The 23862-nt window shown below is 56.8% G+C and overlaps 1 protein-coding gene across 1 annotated transcript in view; it reads right to left on the bottom strand.

The window, feature by feature from the left end:
- The window catches only part of TNXB (tenascin XB), a gene marked incomplete at its 5' end in the record, with an annotated part of 52988 nt that extends 30211 nt beyond the window's left edge, over positions 1-22777 (bottom strand). Inside the window, 13 exons of the mRNA XM_079713360.1 lie at positions 1375-1680; positions 4683-5000; positions 5421-5753; positions 7384-7689; positions 8034-8324; positions 10156-10449; positions 11444-11812; positions 12942-13694; positions 14495-14758; positions 14942-15098; positions 19671-19786; positions 20257-21996; positions 22375-22777. Coding sequence (XP_079569486.1) covers positions 1375-1680; positions 4683-5000; positions 5421-5753; positions 7384-7689; positions 8034-8324; positions 10156-10449; positions 11444-11812; positions 12942-13694; positions 14495-14758; positions 14942-15098; positions 19671-19786; positions 20257-21996; positions 22375-22777 — 5650 coding nt within the window. The remainder of the gene's footprint in view (positions 1-1374; positions 1681-4682; positions 5001-5420; positions 5754-7383; positions 7690-8033; positions 8325-10155; positions 10450-11443; positions 11813-12941; positions 13695-14494; positions 14759-14941; positions 15099-19670; positions 19787-20256; positions 21997-22374) is intronic.
- Positions 22778-23862: the final 1085 nt, after the last annotated feature.

Here is a 23862-nt window from a genome sequence, read left to right as displayed (position 1 = left end):
GCCACTATGGAGAATAGTATGGAGGTTCCTTAAAAAACTAAAAATAGAATTACCATATGACCCAGAAATCCCACTACTGGTCATATACCCAGAGAAAACCATAATTCAGAAAGACACATGCACCCCAATATTCATTGCAGCACTATTTACAATAACCAGGTCATGGAAGCAACCTAAAGGCCCATCAACAGGCGAATGGATAAAGAAGATGTGGTACATGTATACAATGGAATATTACTCAGCCACAAGAAAGAACGAAATTGGGTGATTTGTGGAGACGTGGATGGACCTAGAGTCTGTCACACAGAGTGAAGTAAGTCAGAAAGAGAAAAACAAATATTGTATATTAACGCATATATGTGGAACCTAGAAAAATGGTGCAGATGAACCGGTTTGCAGGGCAGAAATAGAGACACAGATGTAGAGAACAAACGTATGCACACCAAGGGGGGAAAGCCATGGGGGGGTGGGGGTGGGGGTAGTGGTGTGATGAATTGGGAGATTGAGATTGACATGTATACGCTAATATGTATAAAATGGATAACTAATAAGAACCTGCTGTATAAAAAGATAAATAAAATAAAATTCAAAAATTAAAAAAAAACCCTCTTTACACTCATCACTGCTTCTAAATGTGGGTAGGTTATTAAACATGCCACTTAGTCTTGCTATTTAATGAACTAATTATGAAGTTTCTGTATTATGGAATCATAAATTCGAGTTTTAAAATATTTTTGATAACTGGTTAATCAATAGAATTGGTTACCTTTGTAATCCTATGCGTTTTACTTTATGGATTTTAAGACATTGCTCTGAAAGGGGTTCACTGGTCTCACCAGACACCATAGCACAAAACTGGTGGCAACTTGTGCCCAGGAAGCATGAGGGGTGGGAGAGGCTGGGAGCCACGAGCAAGGGCCACTTCCCTGAGGGAGCAAGATTCTGGCTTGGCCAGAAGGGAACACAGTTCAGGCCAGGGGGCTGAGGGCCCCTGAGAAGAGATTCAAGGGATGTGTGTTCTTTAACCGCAATGAAAAAGGGCAGCAGGGGGAGGTGGTAGCTGGGTCCAAGTCACAGCAGGGTTGTAAAGAGAGGGAAGGAAACAGCTGTGGACAGTCAGAGAGACAGCGTTTGGCTAGACTCAGATGGGGGGTCAGATGGGAGGAAGACAATCCTGCCTGGGGGAGGAGACAGAGTGGAGGTGGAGACTGGAGGGTAGGGAAGGTTCCAGCTCAGGAGAGGAGCCAAGGGCTCAGGTAACAGACTGGGGAGGACCTGCGGGGGCCACTGAGGCAGGACCTGAGAGAGAGGCTAGGGGAGGGGGTGGCCCCGGGTAACCAGGGATGGGAACTACCTTTACCCACGCTCACTCACCGGTAATGGCTACCACAGAAAGGGGGCCCACGCGCTGCCCACCACGTAGCCCGTAGAAGTTCATCTTGTATTTGCGTGCAGGCTCCAGGCCGGGGACAGTGGCCTCTCGCTGGTCTGCGGCCACAGGTACCGCCTGGGGCTGCCCGTCCCCGTCCTTGTACTGGACCACGAAGGAGTCAAACTGGCCCTCAGGGACTGTCCATGCAAGGCCCACGGAGCTGGGGGTCACATCTGTCACTGTCAGCTCCCCGAGGCGTGGCTCCAGGGGGCGCTCGGTGGCTGGAGGAGTCTCTTCTGGTTGTGGAGCTGAGATAGAAATGGTGGGAGGCTGTTAGGAAAAGCCCCTCTTCCCCTTGTAGTAATTATGTGCGTTGTTTTTGTGGTGCCCACTGGGTGGTTCTGAGGTAAGACTACACTGATTGGTGACATCTGTCTGGCCAACAACCCTTCACTAAATCCCTGCCAGAATCCGGGGCTGTGCTTGCGGGGAGAGGTGTCAGCCACCACTGAGACCCTGGGAAAGTGGCTGAAGTTCCATCTGTGCATCTCTGGCTCCAAAGACCTCCCATCCGGACCTCCCTGCTGACCCCCAGACTTGTGTCTGCTCAGCATCTTCCCTGGGTGCCTAATTGATGTCTCAAACTCAACAAGTCCAAAACCGAGCTCAGGGGCTGCTGCCACACCTGCTTCCTCCCCAGCTTTCCCACCTCAGCAAAACCACAGCTTCGTTCTCCGAGTCATCCCTGAGTCCTCTCTTCCACCCCTCGGCCGGCCTGCGAGGAAATCCTGTCCACACTACCTTCAGCAGCTGACCCCCTTCCCCCTCCCCAACCCCACCGCCACCATCTCTAAGCACACGTGCTCTTACTGGACTATAGCACAGTCTCCTAAATCCCCTCCCTCCTCCACCCTCATCCCCTTTGCTCTGTTCCCCACTGTTAACACATTAGTCAGAGTCTGTTCCTGCAATGGCTTCCATCTCACTCAGAGAAAAATCCAGGTCCTTACAATGACCTCCGAGGCCCCAGCTGTTTCTCTCTCACATCACCCTCCCCATTCCAAAACATTCCTCACTGGTCCACAGACATTCAGGCACCTTCCCTCTGCTCCGGATGCTCTTCCCCAGAGGCCTGTGTGGCTTGTCCTCTCCCTCCTGCATGTCCTTTTCTCAGGGAGGCCCTTTCCTGCCTGCTTCCTGCCCACTCACCATCTCACCTACTGGGCTTTGCTTTTCTCCCCAGCTCTTGTCACTGTCACATACGGTCCCACTGACATATTTGTGCAATGTGGTGCCTGTCTCCCTCTGACAGAATGTGAGCTCTCAGCAGGAGCTTTGTCTTGTTCGCTGCTGTGTCCCCAGCACTGGCACCCAGTGGGTGCTCCAAAAATGTTTGTTAAATTAATGAATGGTCTGCACGTCTGGAAAAGGCCAAGCTCAGGACCTGCTGGTCCCCATTGCCCCAGAATGACCTGAGTCTGGGAAGCCCTGCTTATTAGTGACCAGCCTGGAAGGTGGTCCCAAGAGGCAACTGGCCGAGGGGTAGCTGGGTGAGTGGGGTTCCCAAGAGCTTGTTTCTCTGGCTCCTGTGGGAGGACAAGACTAGGCTCTGTACTGATAAAACCTGCTTTAAAAACAGGCTGGCATGGGACTTCCCTGGTGGTCCAGTGGTTAGGGCTCCACGCTTCCACTGTAGGGGGCACGGGTTCAATCCCTGGTTGGGGAACTAAGATCCTACCCGCCGTGTGGTGTGGCCAGGCTGGAGATGAGGCCTCAGGAGGATAGAAATAAGTCTGAGTGGGGAGGGCAGGGATGCAGGCAGCTGAAGGCGGGCCAGAACAACCATCACGTACTGAGCTTCTCCCAGGTACAGGTGCCAGGCCACACGTTGTGTTTCATTTCATTTGCCTTCTAGCTCTGCTGGTTCCTTTAGCATCCGTTTCCTGCGTCTCTGTACTTCTTTCCATGAGAGAGAGAAACTGTCCCTCACCATCAAGCCTTATCATTGGTGGTTTGGCTTAACTGGGAAAGGTGGAATGATAACTACCCATGAGTACCACAGGCCCTATGCTGCATTTGGCATAATCCTTTTCCAAGTTAGCCATGTTTCTAAAGCCGCATGTCAGTTCTTCTCCTAGCAACGGTTCACCACGCGCTGTGCCAGGGACCGGCCCTGGGTCAGCTCAGCGGGCTCCAGCTGCCTGTCACCTTCCCGCTCGGATGATGGGTACCATCACACAGCTAAGAACGGAGAAGCCAGGAATGGAACTCAGTTTCTCCGATTCCCAGATTCAGTTTTCCTCTACCGCACCGCCTCAGTCAGTGCCCAGCACTGTCCATCCTTACCCAGGGACCAGCATGGCTGCCCCGGACAGATGGACGGACTGAGGGTGACTCCAGGAGAAACCTCGGCCACATTTTCTGGGCCTGGCACGAGCCTCCATCCTGCTACTTCAGGCCTGCAGGACAGTAACTCAGGGAGGATTTCCCCTCTCCCTACTCTCTGTGCTGACTAAAGAAAGACAAGAAATCGGGAGTGGAAGCTTCTGGAAACTAAGCCAACGAAGTCCCTTTGAGAAGTACAGAAATCATGCTCAGGAAACCTGTTTCTCTGCTTTTGAATATCTTTCTCTTTATATTAAAAGTTGCTTTTGAAAAAGCTGTGTCTTTGTTTCAGTGAACAAAGGGGAAAAGAGATGCCCCTTGCTGGGGCCAAGCTGGGCAGATTAGCAGGAGGGTCCCAGAGGCCTGTCTCTGATCTGGCCCCTCATGCTGGGGCTCTGGAGAGTAGGTGCCCAGGCTGGTCCTCTGTGGTGGCTGAGTGGCCCTGTACCCGGGTGGAAGGGACATTCTTCCTTGCTATAACCACTCACTGGATGAGCAGTAAAGAAAGTTTCCAGCTGCACTGGTGAAGAGGGCAATGTCTCATGCACATTCTGAATATCTAAGCTGAACCAGCCAAAGGGGACAGAGCAGACCCCAGGGTAAGGACACATGTAGTAACCATAGCAGCAAACAATGCCAGCATGTTTACTTGGTGCCAGACCCATTCTTAGGTCTGTTAACTCATTTAATCTCACAACAGTTCTGTGAGGTAGGTGTTACTATCCCCATTTTACAGCTGAGGAAACAGGCACAGAAAGTTTAAGACTTGATCAAAGTCGTGCAGCTGGTTGTAGCCCAGTCCTCCGTAAACTGTTCTTTCTAGGTCTTCCCCAGGCAGGTGGGGAAGGCAAGGGAGGGCAATGCCACAGGGAGACTGGGGGCCACTGGTGGGAGGAAAACAAACAAGGCCCCCGCCCTCACTCACCTGTCACGCCCACGGTGGACACGGGGCCCACACGCCGCCCCCCGTGCAGGCCGTACAGGTGCATCTTGTACTTGCGCCCGGGCTCCAGGCCCCCAGCGGTCACCTCACTCTCCTCGCCCCCGACACGCACCACCTGGGGCCCGTCCCTGCCCTTGTACTGGACGGTGAAGGAGTCGAAGTGGCCCTGGGGGACGGTCCAGGAGAGGCTCAGCGAGTCCGGGGAGGATCCTGTCACCGTCAGCTCCCCCAGGAGGGGCTCCTCGGGGGCCTCCGAGGCCTCTGTGTTGGGTTCTGTGGGGCTGGGGGTCTCCTCCATCTCTGTGGGGCTGGGGGTGTCTTCCTCTGCAGCTGAGAAGGAGAGACACAGAGAGGGTGAGGCAGGGTCCTAGGTGATGTCCTTGGGTCTGCTCCCAAGCCTTGGCCCCAGCTCCGGGCCCTGAAGTCAGTTCAGAGAAGCCCGTCCTTGGGGCTGGGTGGTCCTGCTCAGCTGACATCTCATAAACATGCCTGGAGCCTCCGGGGTCAGCTGTGGGGGACCAGGGCAGCCACCAGCATGGCTCACAGAGGCCCTTCTCTGCCCAGGGGGACACACTGGTCCTCAGGGAGCCTGGAGGAGGCACAAAGGGCACCATGGCTCAGTCTCGAGTAGAGGGGCCTCCTGCACCCCACTCACCCATCACCTGAGAGAGGGTGATCCTCCCACGAGGTCCCACCCTGGGGCTTCCACCATCCACTCACTTGTCACCCCGATGACAGAGACGGGGCCCACGCGCCGGCTGTCATGGAAGCCGTACAGGTTCATCTTGTACTTGTGGTCTGGCTCCAGGCCCGAGATGGTGACCCCGTCCTGGTGCCCTGGCACCCGCATCACCTTGGGCTGCCCATCCCTGTCTCTGTACTGGACGGTGAAAGAGTTGAAGTGGCCCTGGGGGACGGTCCAGAAGAGGCTCAGCGAGTCCGGGGAGGATCCTGTCACTGTCAGCTCCCCCAGGAGGGGCTCCTCGGGGGGCTCTGGTGCCTCTGTGCTGGGCTCTGTGGGGCTGGGGGTCTCGTCCATGCCTTCCTGCGGGGCTGAGAGAAGAGATTAGACTTTACAGGTGATGTGCTTTGTGGTGATGTTAATCGTGACAATACAGTACATTTGGCAAATATACTCTTCAAGCTGTCAGCTTAGGGGTTCCTGTAGCCTTTGTATTAGCCATTCAGTAACACATCAAAGGAGACAGGGCTGAGACAGGCCCCTAAACCTTGTCAGTGCTGGACGACTGCACTGTGGGGATAGGGGGCCGCTTCTCACGTCTGAGAAAGGAGACGAGATGGGAAGAGAGGGAACTCTGAGGGATGCTCCTCTGCTGTGCTCATGGACAGAGCTGACCACAGGAGAGCGAGGGGGCAGTAAGGCTTCTTCCCACTGTGTTCCTCCCTTTCAGCTCCTGCCCCTCCCCAGGGCTTTCCAGCTTCCCCCACCCCACTGACCAGGACAGGAAATGGGATGTGCTCCGCTAAGGCTTCCCAGGGCAACCCTGCCCCTCCCTCCACTTCAGACAAGAGCTGGGAGTGGGGGCATGGGCGGGGGAGATGTTGCGGATGGCGCTGGGGGCTGTGGAGGGCTGTGCTCTTGCCCGGCCTGGGCTAGAGTCACAGCCCCGAGGCATCTGCCCCCCGTCTGCAGCAGCTAGGTCTTTGCTGAGGCTCCATGGGGCGGGGAGACTGGCACAGGGAAGCCAGCCCTTCTGTGACCCACTCCACGGTCCAAGGGGGACTGCTAAGGAGACAGGAGATTGAGGAGGCAGCAGGCAAGAATGATAACCCAGGCAAGGATGGGGAGGGTGGGGAGGTGAGGAGAGAAAAAGGGTACTGGGAAGCGAGAGGGTCGGGGAGAAATAGCAGCTCACTCTTCAGTAGCAGTTTTGATGTGCCAGGCACTGTTCTAGGTGCCATATGTATATTAACTCATTTAATTCTAACAACTCTGTGAAGCTGTTACCATTGTCATCCCCACTTGACAGATGAGAAAGCTGAGGCCCAGAGAGGTTCAGTAACTTGCACAAGATCCCAGAGCTAGGATTAAAATCCAGGCAGTTGGCTCTAGAGCCCATGCTCCCAACCGCGATGCTACACAGCCATGGAAATGGTGCTGGATGGGGGAGGCTGGGCCCATGGAGGAATGCAGGGCAGGGGGGCTGAAAGTGAGCCCTTTGCCCTGCTTCAAGCTGGCTGGGAGTCAGGGAGTCAGGGGGCTGGGAGGAGGCTGGGGAAACGTGGAGCTCATGTCCCTTGGATTTGCCAGCTCTGAACAGAGCAGCTATGGCGGGAGGGTGTGGGCTGCAGGCAACAGAAGCTCAGAAATGACCACAGCCTGAGCCAGGGGAAGAAGGCCAGCAAAGACCGCAGGGAAAGAACACAGTGGCTGAGGACATCCACGGGGAGGAAAGCCCGGGACGAAGGAGTGATTCCCAGTGCTCAGAATGTGGGAAGTGGGGTCTGTTCTTGGAGATGTAGAAGCAGGGCCAAGAAAGTTTGGTCAGGGGCTGGCGGCTGGATGCAAAGTCCTGGGATGTCGGGAAGTAGACTGTGGAGGTTTGGCAGAACTGGAGCCAAGAAAGAGAAGGTGGAGGGAAGTGTGAAGGATACCGGGTCAGGTCCTGCTCACAGGGCTGGGGGTTGGCCAGGGAGGGAGCCCCGTGCAGCCCTGACTCACCTGTGGTGGCCACCACGGACACAGGCCCCACGCGCTGCCTGCCATGAAGCCCGTAGAGGTTCATCTTATACTTCCGGTCGGACTCCAGGCCGGGGATGGTGACCTCATTCTCATGCCCCCTGATGGGCACTGCCTGGGCCTGCCCCTGCGCATCCTTGTACTGGACCATGAAGGAGTCAAAAGAGCCCTGGGCCACCGTCCAGGACAGGCGCAGGGAGTCTGGGGTGGTGCCAGTCACTGTCAGCTCCCCCAGCAGGGGCTGCTCAGGGGACTCTGGGTGGCGGGGCTCCTCTCTCTTCTCTGGGGCTGTAAATAAGAGGATCCAGGCAGGGCTGAATTGGCAGAACCCCAGGAATGGGGCCTGGGGTTTGGACAGGTTGTCACACCTGTGGGAGTCTCTACGCAATTAGCACGAGTGATGAACTCTGAGAAATCTGGCACAACCAGGGTATGACACACCTTCTGGGCCTTGGGGAGCAGCTGAACAGGATGAAAGGGTCCCAGCAGTGCAGGGGAGGCTGGCTGGCCCTGAGCCCAAAAGCAGGGCCAGGATTCGGAGTCAGCCATCTCGCTGGGAGGCCCCCTGGCTGGGGGCAAGCATGTGGAAGACTGGGAGGGGTCACATGGGGGCTTAGGTGGCCGCTACTCACCAGTGGTGCCATCGGCCGTGAGGGGGCCATGCCGCTTCTTGTCGGCAATCCCAAACAGAGTGAATCTGTACTTGTGGTCAGGGTCCAGCGGGGAGACAATGACCGAGCGCTTGGGAGCTTCCACGGGCACCACCTGGGGCCGTCCATCCCTGTCCCTGTATTGGACCACGAAGGAGTCAAACTGGCCCTCAGGGACAGTCCAGGAGAGGTGCAGCGAATCTGGGGTGGGATCTGTCACCCACAGCTTTCCCAGGCGGGGTGGAGTCACTGAGCTGGAATCCGTCTGAGGCACTAGAAAGAGCAGGTAGAGAGAAGGGAGGGACACAGGTCAAAGGATAAGAAGGAACCCATCTCCCACCTGGGGATGCCGTGTGAGGTTGTGCAGGCTGTTCACTACACAAAAGGTGCATGGTGGGGCTTCCCTGGTGGCGCAGTGGTTGAGAGTCCGCCTGCCGATGCAGGGGATACGGGTTCGTGCCCTGGTCCGGGAAGATCCCACATGCTGCGGAGCAGCTGGGCCCGTGAGCCATGGCCGCTGAGCCTGCGCGTCCGGAGCCTGTGCTCCGCAACGGGAGAGGCCACAACAGTGAGAGGCCCGTGTACCGCAAAAAAAAAAAAAAAAAAAAAAAAGTGCATGGTGGAAATCCAGCCAGCACTCTGCTTGCCAAGCTGTGTACCCTGGCAAAAGGCTATGCCCAACTGGAAGAAGGGGTGCTTTCTTTGATGGGGCACAAAAGCACCGTATGGACTAGTGTGGCCCTGACTCATTCTGCAGCCTGGAGAGGGCTTCAGAGAGAAGGGAGCCCAGCCAGCCCCTTCCACATCTCCATGGCCAGGGAAGTCTTCCAGGACAGCCTCTACTGTTTCCAGGCCTAACCACTAGCTGGTTTCTTCTCCAAGAGAGGGAAGCTTGGTCCTTGGTGCGTTTTTACGTGGGAGAGCCCCCCACACCTGCGCTCTGGGCCCCACTTCCTCCTTTCCTACCCTCACTCCCTCGACTGTGCCATGAGCATTTACACAAGCTCCTCCACTCAGCTGCAATGCCCTCCAGCCTCCACCCTCCCTCTTTGCTCTCTAGTCCCAGCCCAAATTCCAGAAGGAGATGTCTACACTGCTTGTAGTCATGTCCTCACCTACATCACCCCCCCAACCCAGCTCCACCCTCCACCAGCCGCTCTCACCAGGGTGAGTGGTGACCTCGCCATTGCTAAGTTCCGTGGACAGGCTGTAGCCTTGAATCACTCTTACGGAATCTGACATGTCTGACCAAGCCCTTCATTTTGGCATCCCTCTCCCCAATTCACCCTGCAGGCACCCCTTCCTCTGCTCTTGCCCTGAGTGTTAGCCATCTCCAGGGTTCCAGTGGCCATGTCTCTTCTCCCTGCCCCCCACCCTGGCTTCTGCCTCTTGGGACACCCACACCCCCTCTTCAGGCCTTTCCTCTGCTCTCCAGGCCCATGAGGGCAGCAGGATGACCCTATGGCCCCATCACTTTCTGCTTGAGTGACCTTGCCCTCTCTGTGCCTCAGTTCTCCTCCTCTGTGAAATGAGCATGCCTCACAGGGCTGCTTACGAGGATTAAGTGCGATGATACACTCAGAACATCTTGAACACACTTGACACTTAACGAATGCTCGAAAGATGTTTAACCAAGTGTCCCCCGCTGCACTGCCCCTCACATCCGTTGCCCCTTGCCTCGGGGAATAGGACTGCCTTCTCCAGCTATCCTCTGCAGCAGCCTCAGTGTTCTTTGTAAGATAAATATTGAATTAGGTCACTCTCTCACGTAAAGCCCTTTGGCAGCCCCCTAAGGTCCTCAGGTGAGTTCCACGTGACTCAGTCGGACACATGAGATCAGTGAGATCAGTGCCCTCAGCTCCCAGGTGCCCTGCCCCTCGCCCAGAGGAAAGAGGCTTTGATTCTCTCACGGGGCCACACTCTCTCCTGCTGCGCTCTCCCTCCTCAACCTCCCTGCCTGACCACCACAATTTTCCCTTCGGGATTCATCTCCGGCACCACCTTCTCCAGGGAGCCTTCCTGGACTTGCCGAAGCACTGGGCAGACCCCCTTCGGGACTGTGCAGAGGGCAGAGGCAGGGGTGTGTGTGACCCCTCTCACTTACAGATCTTGGCTTCAGCCACCAGGGGGCCATGCCTCTTCTTGCCCACGAGCCCGTACAGGACGAATTTGTACTTGCGGCCGACATCCAGGTTGGAGATGAGGGCTGAGCGCTGGGGTCCCTCTACAGGCACCACCTGGGGCCTGTCTCTGTCTTTGTATTGGATCACGAAGGAGTCAAACTCGCCCTCAGGGACCGTCCAGTGCAGAAGCAGGGAGTTGGAAGTCATGTCCGTCACTGTCAGCTTGCCCAGGCGTGGTGGGGCCAAGGGCTGCCCAGGCTTCTCCCCATCCCTGTCTGGGGTGTGGGGCAAAGCAAAGCACGTGGGCTCAAGCACTGACTTGTCCCCAGTCTCCTTCCCTCTCCTCTGCCCACTGGCTCACTCCATCCTGGACAGCTCCCTTCCTGGAAGTCTCCATTCCCCGCCCTCTGTTCTCTGGGACCAGCCTTTCTAAGAAGGTGGGCATTTCTCCCCAATCTCTGCTCTGGAGTGAGAGCTTTGGCTCTTCCCTTGCGATAACTTCCTCCCCACTCACAAAGGTCCCAGGCCCTCTTCACACCTGGGGGAGTCTCTGGGGGAGTTTCAGGTCCCCTGTGGTTTCCCCTGAGAGTTCAGAACCTTGCCATTGCTGTTCCAGAGCAGTCTGAAGACGCCTCGGTGCACCTGAGCTCCTCTCTCCCTTACCGCCCTCTCCCCAGTGGTGAGCTTGATCTGGAGTTGCAGGGAGAGCTGGCTAAGGGGACCATGGGGTGCTGTCCACTGCAGGCTGGGCTCGCAGGGTGAGGGGCAGCACCACTGTCCTAGCCTGTCCAGTGAGCGGATGGCAGGGGCTTGGGAGAAGGGAAAGGGAGGAGAGGGCTGAGGGTCAGGATCCTCAGGGCCAGAGGCCTTCCCACACCCACCCTGAGAGACATAGTGGGCGGGCTGCGGCAGAGGAGTAACCAGGAAGTGGGGGCAGGGCGATTCTGCACAAAGAAAGCTGTAAGCGGAGAGCCAGGGGGCCAACAGCCTCTCTCCTTGAGTCCTTGTCCCATCCTTTGACTTTTGTCCTCTCATCTACTTTGCTTGGAGTAAGTACTCCTCTCTCCGGCCCACCCTACCATTGTGCTAAGACCCCCTCCCTCCCTCTTGCCTCTGAACCCTCAACTCCTTTTCTCTCCTTGTTTCTCCTACCACCCTGACCCAAACACCAGCCCTACCCTTCAATCTCCACCCCACCTCTGAAATCCTAACGGCCCAGCCCCTCCCCCAACCTCAGGACGTTGGTCTTGAGGAGAATCCAGGATGTACCCATAATGCCTTGGTAGATGAGAGGGGCAGAGGGTTCGCCCCTGGGGGGGACCCCACGAAGTGACAGCTCATAGGGGGATCCAGGAGGGGGTGAGGGCACCAGAGCCTGACGGACATCCCCTGGCAGTAGCTCCTCATGTGCCCCAGGCCCTTCGGGCACCCGCAGGCGCAGCTGGAAGTGGGCAAAGGTGTCAGGCTGGGCGGTCCAGGCCACGCGGAGGTGCCCTGTCTTGTCTCTGCCCAGCACCCTCAACTCTGCCAGCTTCTGGGGTCGCTGCTGCAGGACAGGGGCCTGAGCCCCTTGAGTCGTTGAAGGGCCTGAGGGAGGAGGCTCATCAGTGGTCCCCAGGAGGTCTGAGGGGGAGGACCCTGGGACGAAGCAGGAGGAGAAAAACAGGAGAGTGGAGTATGAGAGTCAGAAAGGAAACCCTGGCCCCCAGGGTCTGCCCTTTAGCCTCTAAGAGCCTACAGACCCTCCCTTTTCTGCTCCTGGATCACCCCCTGGGTCACCTCATCATCCCAAAGGTGCACCACAGTCCTGCACAGACAGGCCCGCAGGTAATAAATAAAAGAAATAAAGTCTGCCACCCCTCGTCCCACAAGGCTCCTGTGACCTCCAGCCCCGACAGACCACCATGTCCCTCCCCACAGGAACCCCTTCCCCACTGGGTGGTGGTGGTGACTTCCAATAGTGCTGCAGTGACAAGCCTGGAAGAAAGGAGGAGACGGTGGCATTAGGGGAGGAGGGTACAGAGAGGGTGGGTAGTGAGAAGAGAGGGAAGAGGGGATGGGGGGTGGACATCCAGCTCAGGTGGCATCTGGGCCCTATGGTGGAAGAAGAGGTCCAGAACCCTCCCCATGACAGCCACAGAGCGCCCCTTCCCCGAGCCGGGACATCGTTCCTGTGGGAGACAAGTGTGAAGTGAGCCAGGAGGTCTGGAAAGGCAGCTCAAGAAGCAGTGGTTTCACCCCTCACACACACATGCTGCCCGATGGCTTCAAGGCCACCTCCAAGCGGTTCCGATGTGTCCCTTTGAGGTTGGGGCCAAATTGTGGAAAACAGTAACCATGACCACAGTCTTCGGCCACTCTCACCACAGTGGGTCAGAGTGGGGAACCACTGGTTTCTCTCCCTACCCGACCCAGACTGCTCCAGACACTGCCCCTCCCACCAAATGCCCCTTCTGTTGCCTAGAACAGGATTCCTGGCAGAAGTGTCCTAGGAACCCAAGTGAAAATCAGACAGTCCCAAAGAACAGGTCTCCTTGACCTTGGGCATCCACCGGGACCCTGAGGGTGGAGGTGGCGTCTAGGGACACGAGAAGGTGTGCTTTGTTGGGGGGTTCTCTTGGAGACTGGACCAGGTAGGGCTTGAAGACAGAGCGTGCGGTGGGGTGGCAGCCCGAGCAGTGAGGCAGCGGGAACTCATGGATGCCGACTCCAGGGGCAGGGGAGACTGGGCGGGAGATGGGTGGTCCCGCGGCCCCACCCACACTACCTGTGGTTGTGATGAAGGCGTAGGACTTGGAGGTCTGCCCTGCCCGCACCCCGTGGACCTCCACGTGGTAGGTGGTGCCGGGTTTGAGATCTGGCAGGCTGACGGTGCGCGTGGTGCCCGGCACGGTCAGCTCCCCGCCGGGGCCCTCTGCGGGCGGCTGGGGCCGCCAGCGCAGCACCACGCGCTCGAAGTGGCCGCGGAGCCCGTCGAGGGACACGAGGAGTGCACCGTCGGCGGAACTGCCCAGCACCTCGGGCTTGGGGTGGCGGGGCGCAGCCACCCGGTCGACGCCTTCGGGCGAGAGGCCGTAGGTGCCCTGGTTGGAGTCCCGCTTCCAGGTGCCCGAGTCGGGGCTGGAGGTGGAGTGGGGGCGACGGGCCGGGGGTGCGGGGGAGCTGGTGGGGACGGCCGCCGCCAGGCGACGCCGCTGCAAGTATTCGTGGATGTGGCGCGCCACCGACGTGTAGGTCTGGTTGGCCCGCAGTGGGTAGCCGTGAGCCCGCAGGTGGTGCTCCAGGTCCTGCGCGGTGCCGCGGAAGCGGCCCAGCTCGGCCGTCAGGTTGCCCCACGCCCGCCGAGGGGGCTGGGGTAGGCTCGGCCCGGGCCGAGACTCCGCCTCCCCCTCCTCCGCCGGCCGTGAGGGCCGAGGGGGTACTGGTGGGCGCGGGGGCCGCGGGGCCGGGACCGGCCGGGGCCGGGGCTTGGGGGACGGGGCTGGGGCGTGCGCCTCCGGGTGACTGTAGTGGCCTGGTGCTGCCGGGGCGGAAAAAGGGGGAGGGGGAGGGCCGGTCAGTGGCAGCCCCCCACCAATCCTCCCCGTGGCAGTTCCTCCCACCGTCCCTCCCACCGGAGCCAGAGGCCTCTTCCTGTGCCCCAGCCCCACCTGGAAAGAGAATCGAGAGAAAGGAGTTAGTGTCCCAGGATTCCCTCACCCCTTGCCCTCCAAGCCCGCCACTGTTGGTGCCCTAGAGAGAAGAAACCAGCGGGTGGGGCCCTGTGTCTGAAGGAGAGAAAGGGGCGTGGGAGGAGAGACTGCGAGCTACAGCGAGGTGGGCGTCCCTCTGTCACAGGAAAAGAAAAGAAAGATCCAGGCATCTGTTAAGAGACCGTGAGGGTTAGTGGAAAATTACTGCTGAGACCTAAGTCCCCCAATCCCCAATCCTAAAGTCAACAGGAGTGCTGACCTCTAATCTGCCTAATTCCAATCTCTCCAAGATCTGGCCACTGACTGAGCTCAAGGGCTGTCCCTGTGTCCAAGTTTGGATCAGAACCTCCCCCATCTGGGTGGGTCGGACAGCATCTCCTATTTACTGCTTCTCTCCATGAGGCAGCTCCTCCCAAACTCCAGCCCACAGCCTTCCTACAGTTCTCCAAGCACCTGAGACTCCATCTCCGCAGAGCCCTTGGTGCACAGCAAGGCCCCCCAGCAGGTGCTTTGGGACTGCCACACACCCTGTCAAGTGCGTTCAGAGCAGCCTGTGAGCCGGACATGTGGACTCCCTAGGAAGTGGCTCCTATGCTCAGAAACTTCCCTAACCCTTGGCCAGCCATACCTGTGTTGGCCCTGACAGAAGCCGGGTAGCTTACTGCCCGGCCCCGCTCAGCAGTGACGGTCACCACGTATTCCACGCCTGGCATCAGGCCGGTCAGCAGCGTCCCGTCTGCCTCAGAGGGCACTTCCAGCCGCACCCTCTGGTTGCCGGCACTGACGTAGGACACCACGAACTGGTCCACCTCGGCCTGGGGGCGCAGCCAGTTGAGCTCCAGCGTGGTTGGTGTCACAGCCACCACTCGGAGGTCCTGGGGGCCGTCGATCACTAGCCAGGTCAGAGAGAGCAGGGATCAGGTGGGAGTCTGGATCTGCAGTCACCAGCTTTCCTTCTGCGAGCCTTGCCCCCAGCCAATCCCTCCCCTCTGTCCTCTTGGAGGGCATATTCCCAGCCAACCCTCTCAAATCCAGATCTCCACCCAGGACCCCACCCCACAGCCCCAGCTCTCACTGGTGGTGATGGTCTTGGAGGCAGGAGGGCCCCAGCTAGTCCCTCGAAGGGCACGGACAGTGACCTCGTACTCCTGACCGGGGGCCAGTCCTCTCTGGTCATAGGCTGAGGCGGAGCTGGGCACCCGTGCTGTGAATGGGGGGCTCGGCCCCTCTGTCTGCAAGAGAGAAAGCACCAGGTGGATCAGGGCTGCCACTCTCACCCCTGCCGCTCAAGCCCCCTTATCCCTTCTTTCTCCAGTTCCAGGCAGGGTCAACATGGGACTGTGTAGAACTTGGCCTTATACAGCTGGGGAGCGTGGGTGGTATCAGCAAACACATCTAGAACACCTACTCCATGCCACGTACTGTTCAAGGCAATTTATATATGTGAACTCACTTAATCTGCTTAAGAGTCTGATGAGGTAGGTCGTATTATTCCCAACGGACAGATGAGGAAACTGAGGTACACAAGGATTAAGTGGCTTGCCCAAGGTCACCAACACCAAGAAAGTGTCAGGGATTTAAACCCAGGCAGTGTGACCTCAGAGTCCCCTCTCCTGGCCACTACCTTTTTAGCCTGTTCATCAGCTGTCTGCCAGAATTCTGACACATGCCAGGACTCTTCTTCTGGCTTTCCCCCCGCAACCCTGACTCCCTGGGCACGAGGAGGCTTCTCCTAAGCCCATTCCTGTCATAACAGATGAAGTAGATGAGGGATGTCACTTCAAGTCTCACTTCCTCCTTTAAGCAGCTGCCCCAGCCTGAGCCTCCCCACAGACACCTGCCCCTGTGACCCACGTCATGATATTTCCTTTCAGGTACTTTTCTTGTATCCTCAGCAGGGTTGTAGGCCCCTCAAAAACAAGGCCCACCTGCTCAAAGTTCCACAAATATGTTCCCTGATTTTGTGCCTGGCATCATTTGGGCACTGGAGACATAAAAATAAAAGATATGATCCCTGTCCTCAGATAGCTCATGCCCTAGCAGCTAAATGTGTGGCCACGTCTTAAGTTTTATTAGATCCCTAACCCAAATCTCTATGTGTAGCACATGCCTGTAAGAAAACAACCCTCCTTCAAGTATACATGTAAAGTATTATGATTATTTGTGGTGACCCCATAGAAAATCTGCCAGCCCCTGCTCCAGGCAGGGTCTCCTGGAGTGCCAGCCACTGGGGAAACAGGAGGAATGCACATTTGTGAGCAGTCTAACAGCCCAGCATTTCGCTGGGCTGTCTATCTAGGACAGCTAATAAAGACGTTCTGTTCTGTTTAGCTATGTTGGCAGTTATGGGGACACCTCCATTCAGCCAAGTAGGATTGGAAATTTCAAAAGGTACTCTCCTAAACCAAGAGAATTGTGGGGAAATCAGCATAGTAAATACCAAAGTATAAAACCAGATGAGAGTCCACGTAGAGACTTCTGGGTTGAGGATGAAGTAAAGCTTTGTCAGAGTTTTCTCGGCTGAAAAGTTTTCCTGGGCACACAGGATCCCCATCCCTCTCCTATTCACTCTGCCCTAGGATACCCCATCCTGGGAGGCCTCAGACTGGTCTCAACTCAAGACCTGTGTGCCCCTCCTCCTTCCCAGAACTTATTCTCTGTCCCCTTATTCCCCCAACACACACACACACACACACGAATACACACACACACACACGCATGCTTTGAGTGTTCCCCAATGATGTCCGGTCCTTTCAGCGAGAGAAGCCCACCCCCGAGTTCTCCTTCTCCCTTCAGACCACCTACATGAACCTTTTAAACGCTTTGTAGTCCTTGCTGAGGTCCATTTGGGAACAGTCCCCTGAAAAGTCCCACTGTCAGTCTAACCCACATCTCTCAGCATCATCTGTCTGGTCTGAGGCAGGCTCTCTAGCCAGATACTAGCAGCTGGTTCTGCCCCTTGGTGAGAGTTTTGGCTGCTTCACTGATGTCCTTGGCAAGATTCTAACTCTATTCTCGATATCAACCTCATGGCCCCAGGTGGGCGACTCCACTTTGGCTGGTCCCTGGAGCTTACCTCATCCTCACCCTGCTTTTCAGACCAGACCAAACAAACTTTTCTCAGGCTGCAAGGGCCTGTGTCCCAATGAAAACGTGGCATAGCCCCAGTGTCCAGGCTGCAGAATACACCCAGACAGGGAACACTTGAACGTCTGTCTGTTCGGGGGTTCACCTCCCTCAGTTTCTTCATGCTTTCTCTCACATTCATAAAAGACCTTGCCTTTTGCAAAATAGCAACATTTCTTAAGTTAGTGGTCCTTGGGCTTGGGGTGCATCAGAATCACCTGGAGGGCTTGTTACAACACAGGTTACTGGGCTCTGCCCCCTAGAGCTTCTGACTCAGTAGATCTGGGGGGTGGAGTCTGACAGTTAGCATGTCTAGTGCTCCAGGTGATGTTAATGCTGTAGGTCCAGGGAACACATTTTGAGAACCACTGAGTCAGAGGAACAATGCCACGTATGCAGGGAAAGGAGGAATGCTCCTCTTCTGTGTTCTGAAAATCATTCCAATAACTAGGTGTGTCCCTTTGCCAGGGATAGTAGAGTTTGGGCTTTGAGAGAGAAGTGGTTCTAGAAAAGGGGAGGGGAAAAGGTAGAGAGAGGCTTCTAGGAAGATGGCAGTGGCCAGAGGACAGCCAGCTACTGAATGTACTCTGTGCCAACAGAAATGGATAGAGAGTGCTGGCCAAGGCAAGAGGCACAATACTAGAGGCCAGCCACAAAAAGCATAGAAAGCATAGTCAGAGGGCCAGTAGCACAGGCTGATGTGGAGTCCAAGGGAGGAGTCTGGGGACCAATCTTACAGGAGCATTTTCCACACCCAGGCTCAGAGAGAACCCAGAATGTGACAGAGGTCCATACCCAGAGCAAAGCAGATGAGCTAAGAGCATGGCCAAGCTGGACCCAGGCCGGCTCAACACCAGCCTGGCCCCACGGAGAGGGAGAAAGCCTAGGGCTGCAGTGGGGAGGCTGCACCCCCTGAGAACACCAAGGACAAGTTCATATTTACTAAGAGTGGGAGATGATGCTACCCTGTAAGCTCCTTCTATCTCAAGTGTTTATTTTACTTCTTCTTTCCCTGAAGCTCCTTAGGAAAGCTCTGCTTAAAAGTCCTACCCTCTCAAGATTAAAACTATGCAAATAATATACACACAGAAGAGAGTGGGAGAAACACTTTACAATGTTAACAGTGCTTGTTTTAGTGTGAAACAGCCAACGATTGTTTTTTTCTCTAGTTGCCAAATTCTTGTCTTGTGATTACATTATTTTTATAACTGAAAATATATATTTTTTTAAACAGAAGAAAAATCCCAGCTCTCTTGGTTGTGCAGCAAAGTAGGGATTTCTGCCTCTGCTCCTACCAGCGGGTAAGGAGAGACAGAACATGGCAGGGGTCTGGGCTTGAGGGGATAATAAGAAGATTTAGAATGACTAGGCCAGTTGGGGTGGGGGTGACAGCCAGCACCTCTGAGCTGTCCCTTCTGTCCTAGAGGCTTCCTAGGTTTAGGCCCTGGGACTTATTTATTTTTCCAGAGTCCTGACTGGGTAGAGATGAGAATGACATGGCCTACCCACCAATGGCATTTGTGGGATGATGCAGGAAAACATTTGGACAGTAGAAATGTCAGATGATTTGAAACTAGGAGACCAAACACAACATAAAAGTCCAATCTGCATAAAGGGAAATCTCTAATGAGAGGCCACAGTCTTTGTCCTTAGGGTGCCCCCCAATATTTTAAGAGTGAGTTGGAAGGAGACAGAGAAAGGAGGCTTTGCAATGCACCGATGACACGGAGGTAGGGGAACCAGCTCACGGACTCAAACTATTGCAACAGCCTGGACAGGTTGGCCCAAAGCAAAAATGATAACACTGAAGAGAGCGAAATGCAAAGGCTTACATTTAGGCTTAAAAAAAGAGTATGTAGTTGAATGTCTTCTTTTTTCCTTCCTTTTTTTCTTCCTTCTTTCTTTTTTCCTTGTTTATATTTTCTAAAGTTTCTACACTGAGCCTATATGACTTTTATCATTAAAAGTTACTTAAAAAAATCAAATGTGATCAAAATAACTGACAGTTTGTCAGTTATGAACTGACCACAAGTTCATATATGTCAACTCTGAGAAAAGTGCCAGGGTAGCCAGAGTTAGCCAGGGGAACCACTGGGCTCCTCTTTGCTCCCCCATTTTGATGGGGTGGGGGGCACATGCAAAAAGCAGGAGGCATTAGAGGAGGAAAACCAAAAAGTGAAGGACTCAGAGAACAAAGCATTAAGGAAAAGGGGAGAAGAAACCAGTGGATTTGGCCTGGAGGGAATGAAGGGTGACATGATGGCTGATGTCTCCAAATACTTGAAAGCCTATGGTGTAAGACACAGGGAAAGCAAAAAACACGTTCTGACGGCTGGCGAAGGCCCAGCTAGGGCCAATGGATGGATGTTAGAATGGGGCAGATTTGGATCCAGCAATAACAAAAAGAACTGACTACAGTGATGAACAAAAACGGAGTCGGCAGCCTCAGGAAGTCTGAGCTCGAGGTCACCAGAGGTGTTCCAGCAGCAGTGGGCCAATGCTGCAAAGGCTTCTGCACCGGGTGTGGGACAGAATGAACAGGCCTCTAGAACAGCTTCGGGAATCAGCCAGCTGGACGCAACCACTGGTTACCTGGGACTCCTGCTTGAGGTGAGCAGGAGGGACCCCCCTCCCCGCAGTCCTGCCCACTCAGCCCCCTCTTGGAGCTTGGCTCTCACCGTGGGGATGAACTGAATTTCGTAGGCATCCACATTGCCAGGAGCCCGGGTCCACTCTGTCCGAACCATCGTCTCCTCCAGGAGGTGCATCCTCAGGCCCTCAACGGCTGGCACCTCTGCCCAGGAGAATAGGATATGAGAAGCTGCTTAGCCCAAGGCACCCCGACCTCCACCATCACAGGCCCCTCCTACTCAGGGCCGCTCTGAGAGATCCACCCAAGCTCTGACTCCTCTCTGGGGGTGGGGCAAAGCCGGCAGCGGCCTGAACAGACCTTGGGTCTCCTTTACTGCCCCCCATCTCCAGGAACACGAAATCTCCCTAAGAGCAACTAAAGGGGCCCCCAATCTGCTCATCAGAGATCTCAAGGCAGGTCCCGCCTGCAGGCGTGCCCCCACGGTTCTGCAGCCCCTGGTGGACACTGGCTCCCTGGCTCCTCTGACTGCCCCGCCCCACCCCAATATATGACACACCCCCCCTTCACTCTTCCTCCAATTCTGAGGCTCCTAGGCCTCAGACTCAGGCTTTCCCACTGGCTCCAGTTTTCCAGTCCCTGACCCAGCACACTGGGAAAGGCTGCCCGCTCACCTTCCCCGCAGTCCTCCCCTGCATAGCCATCTTGGCAGACGCAGCTGCCCTCACGACACTCTCCCCGACCGCGGCAGTCCCCGGGGCACGTCTGGATGGCGCAGTCGGGGCCTCGGAAGCCCTCGACGCATACACACTGGCCTGCGCGGCACAGTTCCCGAGGCCCGCAGCCCCCGGGGCAGGCGCTGGAGGGAGGCTCTTCCTGCCCGCAGTCCTCGCCGCTATAGCCCGCGTGGCACACGCACACGCCCTGCACACAACGTCCACGGCCCCGGCAGTCGGCCGGGCAGGTTCGGGTGGCGCAGTAGGGGCCGGTGTAGCCGGAGTCGCACACGCAGCGCCCGTCATCACAGCGGCCGCGCCGGTGACAGTTGGAGGGGCAGGTACGGAGGCTGCAGTCCTCGCCCGTGTAGCCCTCCCAACAGGCGCACACACCATCCTGGCACACGCCGCGCTGGCTGCAGTCGCGCGTGCACCGTCTCACGCCGCAGTCTTCACCCTCGTAGCCGTCGTCGCACACGCATCGCCCCTCCAGACACTGGCCGCGACCTTGGCAACCCCTGGGGCAGCTGCGCCTGCCGCAGTCTTCCCCCTCGTAGCCCACGTCGCACAAGCACACGCCACCCTCGCAGCGGCCGCGACCGCGGCAGTCCCCGGGACACCGCCGGCTCCCGCAGTCCTCGCCTGTGAAGCCCGGGTTACACACGCAGCGGCCGTCCACGCAGCGCCCGCGACAGTCGCCAGGGCAGGCGCGCGTGCCGCAGTCCCGGCCTGTGTACCCGGGCCAACACACGCAGCGGCCGCTCTCGCAACGGCCCCGGCCCCGACAGTCCCCGGGACAGCTGCGCACGCCGCAGTCCTCGCCGCTGTAGCCCGCGTTGCACACGCACACGCCGTTCTCGCAGCGCCCGCGGCCCCGACAATCGCGCGGGCAAGCGCGGGCGCCGCAGTCGGGTCCCGAGTACCCAGGCCAGCACACGCAGCGGCCGTCCTCGCAGCGGCCCCTTTGGTTGCAGTCGCCCGGGCAGCTGCGCACTCCGCAATCGTCCCCGCTGTAGCCTGGGTCGCAGATGCATTCGCCTTCCTCGCAGCGCCCCCGGCCCCGACAGTCGCGGGGGCAGGTCCGCGTGCTGCAGTCCTCGCCCGCGTACCCGGGCCAGCACACGCAGCGGCCGTCCACACAGCGCCCGCCCTCGCCACAGTCCCACGGGCAGCTCCGAGAGCCGCAGTCCTCGCCAGCGTAGCCAGGGTCACAGACGCAGCGCCCGTCCTCGCAGCGCCCCTTCTGGCTGCAACCTCGGGGGCAGCTCCTCACCCCACAGTCCTCGCCAGTGTAGCCTGGGTTGCACACGCAGCGCCCGTTCTCGCAGCGTCCCCTCTGGCTGCAGCCCCGAGGGCAGGAGCGCAGGCTGCAGTCGGCCCCGGAGAAGCCCGCGCGGCACACGCACACACCCTGCACGCAGCGCCCGCGGCCGTGGCAGTCCCCCGGGCAGGAGGGCCAGCTACAGCTGGGGCCGGTGTAGCCAGGGAAGCACACGCAGCGACCCCGGACGCAGCGACCCTGATCATTGCAGTCATCTGGGCAGGACCGGGAAGCTGAGGGGGGAGAGGAGGGGGGCGCCGCGGCATCTGCGGGGTCTGAGCAGGTGGGCCCACTCCAGCCTGGCTCGCAGGAGCAGGCACAGCGGCTCAGGTCAAACACGCCATGGAGACTGCAGAGGCTCCGCACGTCCGTCTGGCCTGGAGTAAGAGCAAGAGGTGGGCCTCAGTCTCTCTGCGGGAGCGGCTGACCCTGTACAGTGCTCCTCTGAGTCAGCTTCTCCAGCAGAGCGAGCCTCATTTCCTAAGGCCATCTTAGTTTCCAGCTGCAACTTGTCAGTATATGTGGCCTCCCAGTGCCCTAACATATGCTGGGGAGGAGAGGGCTGACATCTAGTCACGTGGCTCCTCTCTCAGAGTTGTGCCCTGGGCTGCACTCACCGCTCCCAAGGGGGAGGCAGGCATGCCTTTTTCTAACTCATACCGAGGTCCTTTATGGACTAGTGATGCCCACCCAACCTTAACCCACTTCTCCACCTTCCTCTTTTTCTGTGCCCCTTCTTGGGATCATCCGCTCACCTGTGCCAGCCTGGGCAGCAGCAGGACAACATCCCCCAGTGCACTGTTCCTTGAGCCCCTTCACCAGCTCCTCCAGGATCTCTAGCCGGACCCTCAGGGCCTGTACCTCTGAAGCAGGGACGGGGGGCTCAGTGCCTGGGGGACAGCCACAGCTACCTGAAGTGGGCAGGTTAATGCGGTGGGTGAACACCACCTGCTTCTCCCCTCCTTCCACGGTGTGCTCATAAAGCTGAGAAGAAGGGCCTCCCCCTCCCGGCTGTTCTGTGCGGCCTCCTGGCTGGGGAGGAGGCCGTGGGGCTGGGAGTGTCACATTGGACCGTGGAGAGAAAGGGCCTGCTGTGACTGTGCCCAGCAGCACCAGGAGGGCCAGGCTGGAGGTTAGGGAACCTTGGGCTGGCATCATTCAGGAGGCTGCAGGGAGAGAGGGCACATATGAGAGCAGCTTCACAGAGAAGGAGACAAGATGAATGCCCTCCTTCCCCAACACACACACCCATAGTCCCACCACCCACAACTAATCTACCCAACTCACATGTTGGAAAATCCACGTTCAGCCCAACCCTAACGGATGCCCTCCTTGGGCAGATCTGTCTCTACCTTGCTTTCTGATATCATTTGGTCACCCTGCTCCACCCCCTCCACCCACACTGGTCTTTTATGTTTGTTCCACAGACACTACAAGATTACATTAGACTAAAGGGGCTTTGCATATATGTTTCCTCTGTCTGGGATGTTCTTCACTGAGCTCTCAGAGGCTGTCTCCTTCTTGTTCAAATCTCAACTCACATGTCATTGACCCCCAGAGGTCTTCCTTGATGCCCAGTTGGAGCAGTCTTTCATCACTCTCCAGCACAGGGTCCTGCTTATGTTCTTCATGGCATTTACTGCTGCCTGAATCAACTGTTTGTGTGGTTACTTGTTTGTTATCTTTCTCCCACTGCTAGGATGGGAACTCCATAAGAACAGGGACCTCATCTGTCCTGGCACTGCTGTATGCTTGTGCCTGGCACACGGGGGCTATTCAACACATTTTTGTTGGAAAAAAAAATCAGTGGATGAATATAAAAGACTAATCCTTCCACAAGCACCTGGATCCCAGCTCCTATTGTCTTTCAGAAACCTTAAGGTGTAGATTATCCTGTCTCTTTTATTCAGCCCCTTACTCTCAACTAGATCCTTCCCATCAGCTTCCCATATGAGCTCAAAAAGCTCCTGTTTAAAACAAAAAACAAAAAAACCCTCTTCCTCAGGACTTACATTACCAAATATCAAATATCAAAACATTACAAAGGTGCAAGGATAGAGAGAACAGAATAGGATCCAGAAACAGACCTACACATATGTGGTCACCTGATTAATGAAAAAGGTACCGCTGCAATTAAGAGGAGGATGAATTGTCTTTGTGATAAATGGTCCTGGGTCAAATGAAGATCCACATGGGAAAAAAATCTATCTCTACCTTATGTCCACTTACAGAAATTAATTTAA

The sequence above is a fragment of the Hyperoodon ampullatus genome (assembly GCF_949752795.1).
Source record: "Hyperoodon ampullatus genome assembly, chromosome: 10".
Classification (NCBI taxonomy): Eukaryota; Metazoa; Chordata; class Mammalia; order Artiodactyla; family Ziphiidae; genus Hyperoodon; species Hyperoodon ampullatus.
The sequence above is the reverse complement of the archived record's forward strand: the minus strand, read 5'-3'. Positions and strand labels throughout refer to the sequence as shown.